The following is a 12,666-nucleotide window of genomic DNA, read 5'->3' on the forward strand; positions in this document are numbered from 1 at the left end:
TTTTATTTTACATAATCACATGCTTTTTAAAAAAAAAGATATGCAAGCAAATTTATAGAAATGAAAAATAGATTATTAATTGCCAACCACTCCAAGGAAATGGTGAGTGACTGCTAATGGGTACAAGATTTCTTTTTGAGGTGATTAAAATGTTCTAAAATTGATTGTGGTATTGGTTGCACGACTAAAATATTAAGAAATGATTGACAGTATACTTTACATAGGTAAATTGTATAGTATGTAAATTATATCTCAATAAAGCTGACATATAGGGGCGCCTGGGTGGCTTAGTCGGTCAAGCGTCCGACTTTCCGACTTTTGCTTAGGTCATGATCTCGCGGTTTGTGGGTTCGAGCCCCGCGTCGGGCTCTGGGCTGACTGCCAGCTCGGAGCCTGGAGGCTGTTTCAGTCTGTGACTCCCTCTCTCTCTGACCCTCCCCTGCTCACGCTGTCTCTCTCTCCTAGAAATAAATAAAAACATTAAAAAAAAAAAAAGCTGACATACAGACATATAGAGATATCTAACATAAAACAGGTAAATATAGATAGATATGTAAGGAGACCACATTAATAGTGGTTAATTGGGGGGGGGAGTCAAAAATGATGTCCACTTTCTATAAAAGTATTACTGAATTGACTATTATACAATAATCACATGTTGCCTTCACTTTTAAAAGCAATCGTGAACATTAGTGCTGTTAATAGAATTTCTGCAATCATGGAGATGTTCTATATTTGCATTGTGCAATACAACAGCCAGTAACCACATGTTAGAAATGTGGCAGAACATGTTAGAACATGAAGGCAGAAGAAAACCTGCTCTTCCAAATCCCAGGATCACAAGGCCCAGGAGGTAGGTGTGAGTCTGTGTGTTTTCCAGGACGATTCACTCGTCATCTGAATATTATTTCTATCAACGCCTTTGAGGATGACATTTTAACCAAGATTTTCAGTTCAATTGCTGACTGGCACTTTGGGAAAGGGTTTGATGTGATATTCTTAAGGTAAGAGATTCCTGTGTCTTCCACAATATTGGCCTCGGATCCTCAGTTTTAGCCCCTCTTTGATGCATCTGCCTTCCCCTTCCTCCTAAGGTATGGAAGGATGCTGGTACACGCTACTATGACAATTTATAAAGCTGCAGTGGAGAATTTCTTGCCAACTCCCTCAAAGTCACATTATGTCTTTAACCTGCGGGACTTTTCAAGGGTTATCCAAGGAGTACTGCTCTGCCCTCACACCCATATGCAGGTCAGACACTATCATTTCTCTTATCCAGTTAATTCAGCGATATCTTTGGCTACATTGAATCAACAGTGATAATAGTAATTGCTAATAAAAGCTTTTATTAAGCTTTTATTTATGCTAAGCATTGTGCTAAGTATTTTATAAGCATTATCATGTTTAATACTCAGCCAGCCCCCAGGAATTAGAAACTAAGAACTACCACCTCAGGTACCACTCAAATAATTAACTCTGGATTTTCAGGATATAGAAAAATTTATCCGGCTTTGGATTCATGAGGTTTATCGGGTCTTCTATGATCGTCTGATTGACCATGAGGACAGACAGGTCTTCTTCAACATGGTGAAGGAAACCACATCCAATTGCTTCAAGCAGACTGTGGAGAAGGTAAGCCAGATCCTCTGAGCATTTGGCCTCAGAAATGGTCCCAAATATTTGACTTCGTTAGTCTCAGATTTCAGGTTTCCTTCCTCATGAAGACTCATAGCTCTGCTCTCTGAATCTCAGGAAATGGGATTGAGTCAACTAGTCACTTGATTTGGTGATATTATACTTGGCCCAATTTTGCTTCACTTCCCTGATAACATATACATTTGGATCCATTCTAAGTGGTTTATGATCTGATGTAATTGTTTATCATTAACTTAAAATACGTTTTTAAGGTTCATTTGTGAGTTAAGAAATGAACCGTGAAATTTTTATGGTCTGATTAACATCCTACTTGATCTTCAAGTAGAAGACTATCATGGTTTCCCATTCGTAAATATTTTCTCTTTCCCCTTTTGATGTAAGAAAAGTTGTTTTTAAGCCTATGTGTTTACATAGTCTAGCTGTACCTCTATATTTAAGAAACTGTGATTTCTCCACAGAAAAATTGTGAGTGCTTCATGTTGCATCTAGAGGCCAAGTGCAGAAGCACTGCCAGTTTCTAATATCAGGAAGAGAAAGCACCTAGAACATTCCTATTCTAGCCAAAGAGTGAGAATCAGGAGTAGCACCTGTATTTCTCTTTGGTGAAGGAGCAAGCATATTAAAGAAATGGTGCCATCCTTCAACCACCACTGGGATCTCACAATCTGACCACCAACATTTTAACCATTTGGCAAATAGATTGATTCTCACTTTCATGCTTTTTTCTCTAGTGTCCTTTCATTATAGTCTTTACAACCAGCAGATCTGTATATTATGTTTTTTAAAAAAACTATTAAAGAACCCTGACTTTGGAGAATATACTCAGAGGAAACACATGTATCTCTTGTTCTCTTCCTCTGTACCTCCCATCATCATCTTGGTTGGGCCACTGGCTGAATGCCTGGCTAAGATTTATCTTTCCCACAGGTCCTCATTCACCTGTCACCCACTGGAAAGATTGTCGATGATAATATCCGTAGCCTCTTCTTTGGAGATTTCTTTAAGCCAGAAAGTGACCCAAAAATCTATGATGAGATCACTGACCTGAAACAACTCACAGTGGTCATGGAGTACTACCTGGAAGAGTTCAACAACATTAGCAAAGCCCCCATGTCCTTGGTCATGTTCAGGTTTGCCATTGAGCACATCTCCAGGATCTGTAGAGTCCTGAAACAGGACAAAGGCCACTTGCTTCTGGTGGGCATCGGGGGCAGTGGGAGGCAGAGTGCCAGCAAACTGTCCACATTCATGAACTCATATGAGCTTTATCAGATTGAGATCACCAAGAGCTACTCAAGCCATGACTGGAGGGAGGACCTGAAGAAGATCATGCTGCAGGTGGGAGTGGCCACCAAAAGTACCGTATTCCTCTTCGCTGATAACCAGATCAAGGATGAATCATATGTCGAGGATATCAACATGCTTCTAAACACAGGAGATGTGCCCAACATCTTCCCAGCCGACGAAAAGGCTGACCTTGTGGAGAAGATGCAAACGGCAGCTAGGACAGAAGGCGAGAAGATTGAAGTCACTCCTCTTTCTATGTATAACTTCTTTATCGAGAGGGTGAAAAAGAACCTTCACATTGTTCTTGGTAAGAAGAAACAAACTCAGTTTGCCCTTTTCCTCAGGGTGGTTCAGGGTCTCCTGTGCCTAAATTTGGTCCTCTAACAGGGGTCTGAGGATTGATCCAGCGGTGGCACTCACCCAGGGGTTTGTGGCTGAATTTCTCTGGAGATTTACCCTCCCCTGAACAACTATTTTAAATCTGTTCCACTCTTCTCAATTCTCTGAATTCTCCTCTGAACCTTTTCCTTTTTTTTAATGCATTACCCTGGTAGCCTTACATCAGGACTTCTCTCTGTGAATGACATCCCCAATTTATCCAGAAACTGAGACATTCTATTTAATACTTTTCTCTCATGTTACCGTGTCCTGTCAGTTTTTACCTCCTTGCTCTCTCTCTTGTCCACCCATTTATTTCCATCCCCACTATGTTCACTTTAGCTAAGCTGCCATCATCTTGCCCAGCCTCACCTCTACAATCTTCTAACTATTCTCTCTATGTCCACTCTTGTCCATTCCAGACCTTTCTGTTCCTCTGACTCAGGATGGGTTTTTTCCCATGTACTGCAAATATGATCATTGTGTACACACACACACACACACACACACACACACGGACACACACATGAAAACACTCAGAATGCTCTCTATCAGGATAAACACCAAAATTCCTAATCTATGGTTTTATAAGGTCACCTGCCATACTGTCCCCTGTATCCTCTCCACTCTCCTCTCAAACCAAGCTCCCCCTTCTCTCTCTGTTCTTCAGCTACAGTGACCTCCTCACATTTCCACCTGTGCATCATGCTTCCTCCTACTACACTGAGACCAAATACAAAATGAATGGAATTTAGCCAAAATTTTTGCTTGGATGGAAATGAGGTCAGAAACAAGCTGATGGCCCCTACTCGACTTCCATAAATAACTATGTATCTATGGTTCTCTTATGTCTGAGTCAGCACAAATAGAGAAAGAGGATCAAAGGGTGCAAACCATGCTGGCTAAGTGATGCAAAAGATCTGGAAAGGAGAACGATGGATAGGGAAGGCCAGTCAGAGACTATCATAATGTATTAAATTCCCATCACAAAGTTACATGAAAGTAGCCTATGATTCCACTGTGCTTCCCAGGCACTCATTGTCACTATACCCACTATACCCCTCAAGTACCAACAGGAAACCAGCCCCTTACCCACCAGAATCCTTGGGAAGACCTGTCTGCTTCCTTGCCTTGGAAGAAGGAAACTAACCACGTCTGCTTTTCATTAGCCATGAGCCCAATTGGGGACGCCTTCCGGAACCGCCTGCGGATGTTCCCTTCGCTGATCAATTGCTGTACAATTGATTGGTTCCAGTCCTGGCCCACAGATGCCCTGGAGTTGGTAGCGAACAAATTTCTGGAAGATGTGGAGCTTGATGACAATATTCGGATAGAGTAAGCATTAGCTGCATTTTAGTATCCCAACCAAATATTCCAAATTGAAAATCTAAATATTGGCTGTATTGTTACTATTGTTTTACAATTTCTCAATTTACATATAGAAAATCCCATTTAGGGGCACCTGTGTGGCTCAGTTGGTTGAACATCCGACTCTTGATTTTGGCTTAGGTTATAATCCTAGGGTTGTGGGACTGAGCCCCACATTGGGCTCTGTAGTGAGCATGTAGCCTGCTTAAGATTCCCTCTCTCCCTCTGTCCCTCTCCCCTACTCTTTCTCCCTCTTTCTCTAAAAATAAAAAATAAAAAAAGATTAAAAAAAAGAAAATCACATTTAGTTAGATATTTAATAAAATACCTTTGCTGAAAAAGAATGAAATTTCATTGTTCAGAATTGTCCTGGGAATGCACTGTTGTCATAACTATGAGAACCTTGTTCTAATAATATAGCTATTTCAGTCATTTTAGAGCATGAATTCTCAGTAGGAATGACATTGCTACCAAGGGGATGAAATTGGTTGTTTTGAGAGTGAAAAAAAAAAACGTACTCTTTTATGTATAAAGCACGGATATACAAAAAACAACCCCAAAACACATAGTAATTACATAGTAATTCAATGTCTATTTATTAATTGAATGAATAGAAAAATGAAGAAGTAGGTAGGGGTCAGAATATTGATGCCTCTAAGTTCCTCCTTAAGAACTTTGAACTTTATTCCCTAGGCCAGAAGACCCTTAACTTGGGTCCACGGACTCATGGACAGAATTCAGAGGGTCAGTTGATGTGAATGGAGAAAAATTATATATTCATTTTCATTGACATCCAACTGGTATTTTGCATTTCCTTAAATGATGAATGTAGGCAATAAACCCCAGTAGGATTAGCAAGACTTGTTACCAATTGGAATCCTAGTTGTGTGTGTGTGTGTGTGTGTGTGTGTGTGTGTGTGTTTTAAATAACTCATTCAGTCATTACAGATACATCAGTGTATCATTTCCTTCAGAGTTGTCGTAGTTTTTAGACCTGATGCCTCATCTTATTATTTAATGCAGGGTTGGCAAACCATGATCTGCTGACCAAGTCGAGTCCACAGCCTGTTTTTGTAAATAAAGTTTTATTGAAACATAGGCATACCATTTTTTTCCCACACAACAGCAACAGAGTACCACTACTCAACCATGTGACCTGGTGATTTTTACTATTTGGCCCTTTGCAGATAAAGTTTTCCGACCCCTGATATATTGCAAATTTGGTTTTTAAAATATTTTGAAAATGATTTCAACATAATTGGTTCCTTTTGTAATCTTATGTATTTTTTATGCTTTTGAAAATATTATTCTGCAAAATCCAGAGGCTTTACCAGACTGCCAAAGATTGTAAAGTCCTGGTTAAAGCTCTGGTGATTCCCCAAAGTGATCAGAAATAGAAATTACTTGCTCAAAAATTATTCTAGTAGGAATATATATCTCTCCAAACCTTCTTGCAGCTCTGTTGGCCTGTCTTTGAGAATTTGGGACCCTAGCAAGCCATAGGCAATGTGTACCTTCTCACATCCTCATGTCTATAGTCAAAGCTGTGCTCGGTATCTCTGGAAGACCTTGGGCCTGCCTAACCCTTCTCATGTCCTTGGCAGAGTCATCTCCATGTGCAAATATTTCCAGGAGAGTGTGAAGGACCTGTCACTTGATTACTACAACACACTTCGCAGACACAACTACGTTACCCCTACCTCCTACCTCGAACTGATTCTAACCTTCAAGACGCTCCTGAACACCAAGAGGCAGGAGGTTGATATGATGAGGAACCGTTACCTGACAGGTCTGCAGAAATTAGAATTTGCATCTTCACAGGTGAGCACTTCCAAAATAGAAGAGGGACAAAGAGGCCCAGGCAGAGGTGGGTACAGTGAGGCACTTGTTCAGGTGCAGAACTCAAGAGGTCACTACATAAGGGCAGCATCCACCCCTCTTCTTGTAGAGCTTTACCTTGCAGCCCTCGGAGATTCTCTTTCTTTAAGATCTTGATATCTTGTTCATCATGGATGAACCCTGAATGCGTTATTTCACCCCTTGGAGCCTCAATTTGATCTCCTATAAAAAGGGGATAATAGTTTTTACGTCACAGGACTATTATGAAGATTAAATGGGCTAACACAAGTACAGCCCATAGCAAAATGCCTGGCATATGAATTAGTAATTAATTTGTGCTCAGAGCCACTTGACAAACCATCAAAAATGAAAGCCATATAAAAGGGTGGATTTTCAGCACTAATAAAGAACTGAGCTAACTGAGAGTTCATGGTAGGTTGACCTGCCTCTGAGTACAACAAACCCACTACCACTATGACACAAGGATGGGGGAGAACCGCAGAGGTGTCCTCCCTCACTCTGTTCCTGGGGGTCCCTGGCTCTTAGAGAGGTTTGGAAAATTGGATTCTGTCCAGGCAAGGGTGAGCAAACCATGTTGTTGGAGGACCAGCAAAAGGGCCTAAGACAGTCTAGACCAGAAAAGAGAATGATTTTCTGTTAACATTCCTTGAGCCCTACCACATGCCAGTACCGTGTATGAGGAAAGTGCTGTTATCATTTCCGTGTTACACACAAAGAAACCACGATGCAGAGAGGCCAGGAGACTTGCCAAAATCACACATGCAGCCTTGCGAATAGCCGGAGCGAGTGGTCAGGCCAAAACTGAAACCCTGCTCTGCGTGATTCCAGAGCCCGTGTTCCTATCCAGTCCAGCGTGCTGTGCTTCTCCCATGTGCCTGCTGGGGCCAGCGGTTGCAAGGTTATGAAACCTTCCTCAGATATGCATCTGAGCTGCCTTAGAAGGTAGAATCAGGGCCATTGGTGAAAAATGGCACAACTGTCCTGAAAGATACTGAACCCCCACCTTTAGAAGTACTCACACAGGTCAGAAAGCTACTTGGCAGGAATGCTTTAGAGGGCACCAGACTCTTGGAAAAAATGGCCTTTAAAGTCTCTTCTACCCCAGGTATCTCAGACATGTATGCTTCCTTCACAGACTAAAAAAATAAAGTACAAGTTGTTTTGTTTTGTTTTCTTCTAACTTGGTTTTGTTTAATCTCTCCCTGCCCCCAGCACTGAAATTTAGATTAAAGAGCACAGGAGTAAACTGTACCTTTTTAAAAATGTTTAAGTTTATCATGATATGTCTAGTGCATAGCACCTGTGCTTGATAACTTACAGCACAGTGTGAATTCAGTAACTAAGTATTGAAAGATCAAAGAGAGAAACTCCAGCCAACAAATACATACCCAGGACCATGCTAAAATCATTAGTATTTTCTGCATATATCATAGGTTGGAGATTGGTTTCAACTCTTGCCAACCGTGCTATTCTCAGTGATGACAGAGCTGACCCTGCCCCCCTCTTCTTGCTAGGTGGCAGTCATGCAAGTAGAATTGACTGCTCTCCAGCCTCAGCTCATCCACACCTCTGAGGAGACTGCCAAGATGATGGTGAAAATTGAAGAGGAGACAAGAGAAGCTGATGCCAAGAAACTTCTGGTGCAGGCAGATGAAAAAGAAGCTAATGCTGCTGCTGCCATTGCTCAAGAAATCAAGGTATAAGGAGCCAAAGAGGAAAGGGAGGGAACCAGCATTTTCTGGGCTCATCCACAATCTCACTAGAGCCTAACACAGTCCTGCACGGTGTGTATGGTCAGGTCCATCCTGCAGCAAAAAGTGAGGTCTGAAAAAGACAGCTGACTTTCTATGCATCACATAGCTAGTAAGTGGTGAAGCAAGTCTTTGTAACACCTGGCTCTCTCCAGGAAGCATTACTGTTTTCCAAATATTCTCCATCTCACGCGGAGTCAAGACCTATAAGATTCCAACATGATCTAACATCATCTCATTAGCTTCCCTTCATTCACTCTGCTCTTGCCACTCTGGCCTCCTGACTATTCCTCAGATAAGTACAAAGGCACACTCCCAGCCCAGGGCCCTTGCCACTGGCTGTCCCTCTGCCTGTCTCCTCCACCTCCATCATTTTTTGCTCAGATGTGCTTGGTGTGTTACAAGTGTGGAATAAATCATTGCCAAATAACAGAATGTTGAACCTAGAAGACCCCACTTGAAGGTGATTCTTGTACCAAAGAATAGTCTTGGGTAGGGCTTCACCTACATTCCGATAGTAGAAGAAAATCTGATTAACATTCGTGTGATGCTACATATTTCTCATCCCTTTCAGTTGCACAATTCCATTTTAGTGTCACAACTGCCTTGGACTTGGAAATGACAAGAATCAGTATCTGAGAGTCAATGACATTAAAATTCAGTGGCAAAGTGATTTTTCAGAGTTGCACAGCTGGTTAGCGAGTTAGTTAGTGCTGTTGGCACTTAGGTCAAGATATTTGTCCCGATTCAGAATTAGAAAATCCTTTTCACCATTCTTCAAAACAGCTTGAATGAGAAGTAGCTTGTGTCTAGGTTCTAGGATAAATAGGTCATGAGGCACTTTCTTGAAAAGGACAGGTGTTACAGACACTTTTCTCCAGTGAGTCCCGAGACCTGGCTCTCATAGGTTCCTTTAGATCCAATCCTTGGTCTCACAGTCACACAATGAAGGCCCTGGGTGAGAGAGGTGTGCTCACCCATAGTCCCAGGGGCATAGACAAGAGGCCAATGGAACCATAGAAAATGGTGACCACCAGGAATCATAATCCAGTGGATGTTTTGCCATTTTATGACAAGACGATAGTAATAGCTACTACTTGTCAACACCACGTTGGTTTCCTGAAGTCCTTCATTTAACAAATATTTATTGAATACTTGCTGTATGCTGGCATCCTTCTAGGCAGTGGGGGTAAGGAGTGAACAAGACAGACAAAATTCCTTCCCTCATGGAGACTGTATTCTCTCATGCTTGATACACATAGCCTTTTATCATTCTAACAGTCCTGCAAGGCAAATGATATCATTCCCAGTTTACAGATAAGGAAATCATGGTGCAGGAACTTAAATGACTTGTCCAAGGTCATGTGGTTACCATGTGATTGAATCTGGGAGTGTGTATTTACCCCGTGACACACATGGTATTTTTTTAAAGTCTGAAACAATCCTCAACTTTTAAAAATAAGAGATTTCAAGTAAAAATTGTAAATATTCAGTTTTTCTTAGGAAAAAAATCAAACATTCTGGCAACACTGGACCTATGTTGCTGGGTTGCACTCATCAGCAACATTGAATAGATGCTGCCCCATGTGTCTTCCAGTTCCCCAAAGCCCCACCCAGCCCACCTCCCACAATCACATCACAGGCCTGGCCCCTGTACACACACGAATTTGCAGTTCCCCTGTGTTTAATATTAGAATTGGGTACATCAGGGCTCAGTATTTTCTACAACCTCAGTTTTCTTGCCTATAAATTGGGGATACCTAAGAAAAACAGGTAAGTTTTATAATACGTGTCCAGCACACAGTCAGAGTTTAGTGGTGCATGTTCTCTAAAACTGTTGTTCTTTACCTGGTACCAAGTGGATTTGCCCATTCGATAAAGACAGCCTCTTGCCACATGTGGGTACCATCACAGGATTCCACTCCAGAGTGTCTGAGGAAAACAGGGACTTGCTGGAGCAGAAGGGATGTAGGAGGTGACATGGAGATGACCCACCACGCCCATTCCTGGGTAGTAAACTGCTGTCTTGGGTTTTGGTGTCAAGGGTAAGGTCTGATGTTCTGCCATCTCATCCCTGAGTGTTAGGAATGATATCCTGGAGGTGAGTCAGGAAGTGCATCCAGGGAGGAGAAAGACACTGTGCTTGCTCTGAGTTTCTCTGAGGACTAGAACCCCTCCTTGAACTTCTCAGAGCTACAGTCCCTCTCCACACAAGGACTATAATTTTCTCCAGTCTCCTCCCACCCCTAGAAAGGAGATAACCTGGGAGAGCTCCCAGTGTAGTGGCCCCTGCAGCAGAGAGGCTCAGCCATGCAAATAGAATCCATCCAGGGACAGTGAGGAGACTGACAGAGAAAGAGGCCCAAATACTTGCTTCCCAAGTACAACAGTTCACTTACAGTGGTCATTTCTTTTAAGCGAATGAATCATTTCTTTTCCCCCTAATGAGGATAATAACTGATGCTGGAATCACCGCAGAGTTGATTGTGTTTTGTGGGAGTGCACTGTGCTTTGTACCTTTCAAAGGGCCCTGATATTCCTTGAATTGCTAAGCAACAGGGGTCATTTTTAATCATAATGTTTTTTATCATAGAAACAAGTGATGTGGCAATAATAACACATAGGAAAGAATATTGAAGAACTCAGCTTTGAACACCTTTTCAATTTCCCGTTTCCTTCTAGCCCCTGTCTATACATATGGATAGTTTTATGTTATTGCAGTCATAACATAATTGCAGTTTGCATCGTGCTTATTTATTTCCTTAACATCCTATCACAGATGTTTTTTCAAAATGTCATATAATCATTTCAATGACCATTTTAAGTGCTTCTCTCATCAAGTTGCCAGCACCCTATTGGGCACCAAAATCTGTTCCTTCCTGCAATGTTTTCAGTTTCGAAAGTCTAAGTTGGAGTCTCTCAACAGACCTGTGTGTCAGAATCACCTCTGGAGTTTTAAAAAGGTGGTGCCGAGGCCTCACCCAGATCGAATGAATCAGAGTCTCGGGGCATGGGGCCTGACCATGAGGATGGCCTTAAATGTTCATCAGTGACTCCGAGGCAGAACCAGCATTGAGAATCACTATACACACAATCTTATAATTAGAACCTTTTTAAGTCACTTGACAAACAAGCTTGCTGGTACCCAGGCCTTGCCCCTTAGGAAAGGGAGCAGAGCTACTGGGCCACTGGTTGTCTGGCACATGATAAGGAAGGAACATGAACTATTGATGGCACCCATGGGCACCTGGAATCATTGAAATTCACCAAGAATTTAAAGCGGTGGCTGAGCCAACACCTTTTCTCTCCTCTGCGACCGAACTATCTGAAGTTGACCATGAGAAACAGCAGGCTTTGGTTTCAGTTCTTTTCCTCTTGCTTTGTACTCTGGCACCTATCCTAGGACTGAAGAGGGAGCAAACTGAGTTTCCCCTGGGACTGGGCCATTTTTGCCATCTGAAGCGGAACATTCCATTTTGATATTGAGAACATTTGACGTGGTTCATGGGGGCAGGAGTGTTGTTTTAGTATAATAAAGCCAAACAAAACATTGCTGCAAGTTTATTTAAAAAGCAGAAAACCTAAAATAAAGAATCCATGATATAGACACATGAGGATACATACATGCGCATGCATACACAGATGCAAGAAAGTGAAACCACCTTTATTTTGTTTGCCTAATATATCCCTGTGGGATATGGACTTCAACACATGCTGCTTTGCCTAAGAATTGTTGTTCTCTTGTGAAGCTTCACTTCAGTTGTAGCTGTGTGACCATTTGTAGGGCTGGGCAACTGACAGACAATTCACAGAGTGTGAACCAGTGTCCCAAATTGGAGCTTCATGACCGCAGCTAACTCATTTTGCGTACTGAGATCTTGTTTTTATTTTTGTTTATTTGGTAATTGGATTAGTAAATAGCTTATAAGGTCCCTTCCAGTTCTAAAATCTCATGATGTTAAGCTTTCTTTTTTAAAAAAATTGAGGGCCATCTGGGTGGCTCATTTGGTTAAACATCGGACTTCAGTTCAGTTCATGATCTCACGGTTCATGTGTTGGAGCCCTGTGTCGGACTCTGTGCTGGCTGCTCAAAAATTAATAACGTTAAAAAAAGTTTTTTAATTCACATTAATTCACATACCATTAATAACCACCTTTTGTTTAAGTTTATTTATTTTGAGAGATAGAGGTGAGGAGGGGCAAAAAGAGAGGCAGAGAGAGAGAATCCTAAGCAGGCTCTGCACTGTCATCACAGAGCCTGATGTGGAGCCTGAATTCAGGAACTGTGATATCATGACCTGAGCTGAAACCAAGAGTTGGATGTTTAACTGACTAAGCCACCGGGGCGCCCTCCACCTTTTTAAGT

General features: G+C 41.9%; 1 protein-coding gene across 1 annotated transcript in view; it reads left to right on the plus strand.

The window, feature by feature from the left end:
• Positions 1-798: 798 nt before the first annotated feature.
• Positions 799-12,666, plus strand: part of DNAH3 (dynein axonemal heavy chain 3) — a 42,810-nt gene continuing 30,942 nt past the window's right edge. Inside the window, exons 1-7 of the mRNA XM_039233669.1 lie at positions 799-1,004; positions 1,095-1,251; positions 1,489-1,632; positions 2,584-3,250; positions 4,491-4,656; positions 6,294-6,510; positions 8,064-8,246. Of these exons, the coding sequence (XP_039089600.1) occupies positions 799-1,004; positions 1,095-1,251; positions 1,489-1,632; positions 2,584-3,250; positions 4,491-4,656; positions 6,294-6,510; positions 8,064-8,246 (1,740 nt within the window). The remainder of the gene's footprint in view (positions 1,005-1,094; positions 1,252-1,488; positions 1,633-2,583; positions 3,251-4,490; positions 4,657-6,293; positions 6,511-8,063; positions 8,247-12,666) is intronic.

Source organism: Hyaena hyaena, unplaced genomic scaffold (genome assembly GCF_003009895.1).
Source record: "Hyaena hyaena isolate Hyena2069 unplaced genomic scaffold, ASM300989v1 scaffold_78, whole genome shotgun sequence".
NCBI lineage: Eukaryota > Metazoa > Chordata > Mammalia > Carnivora > Hyaenidae > Hyaena > Hyaena hyaena.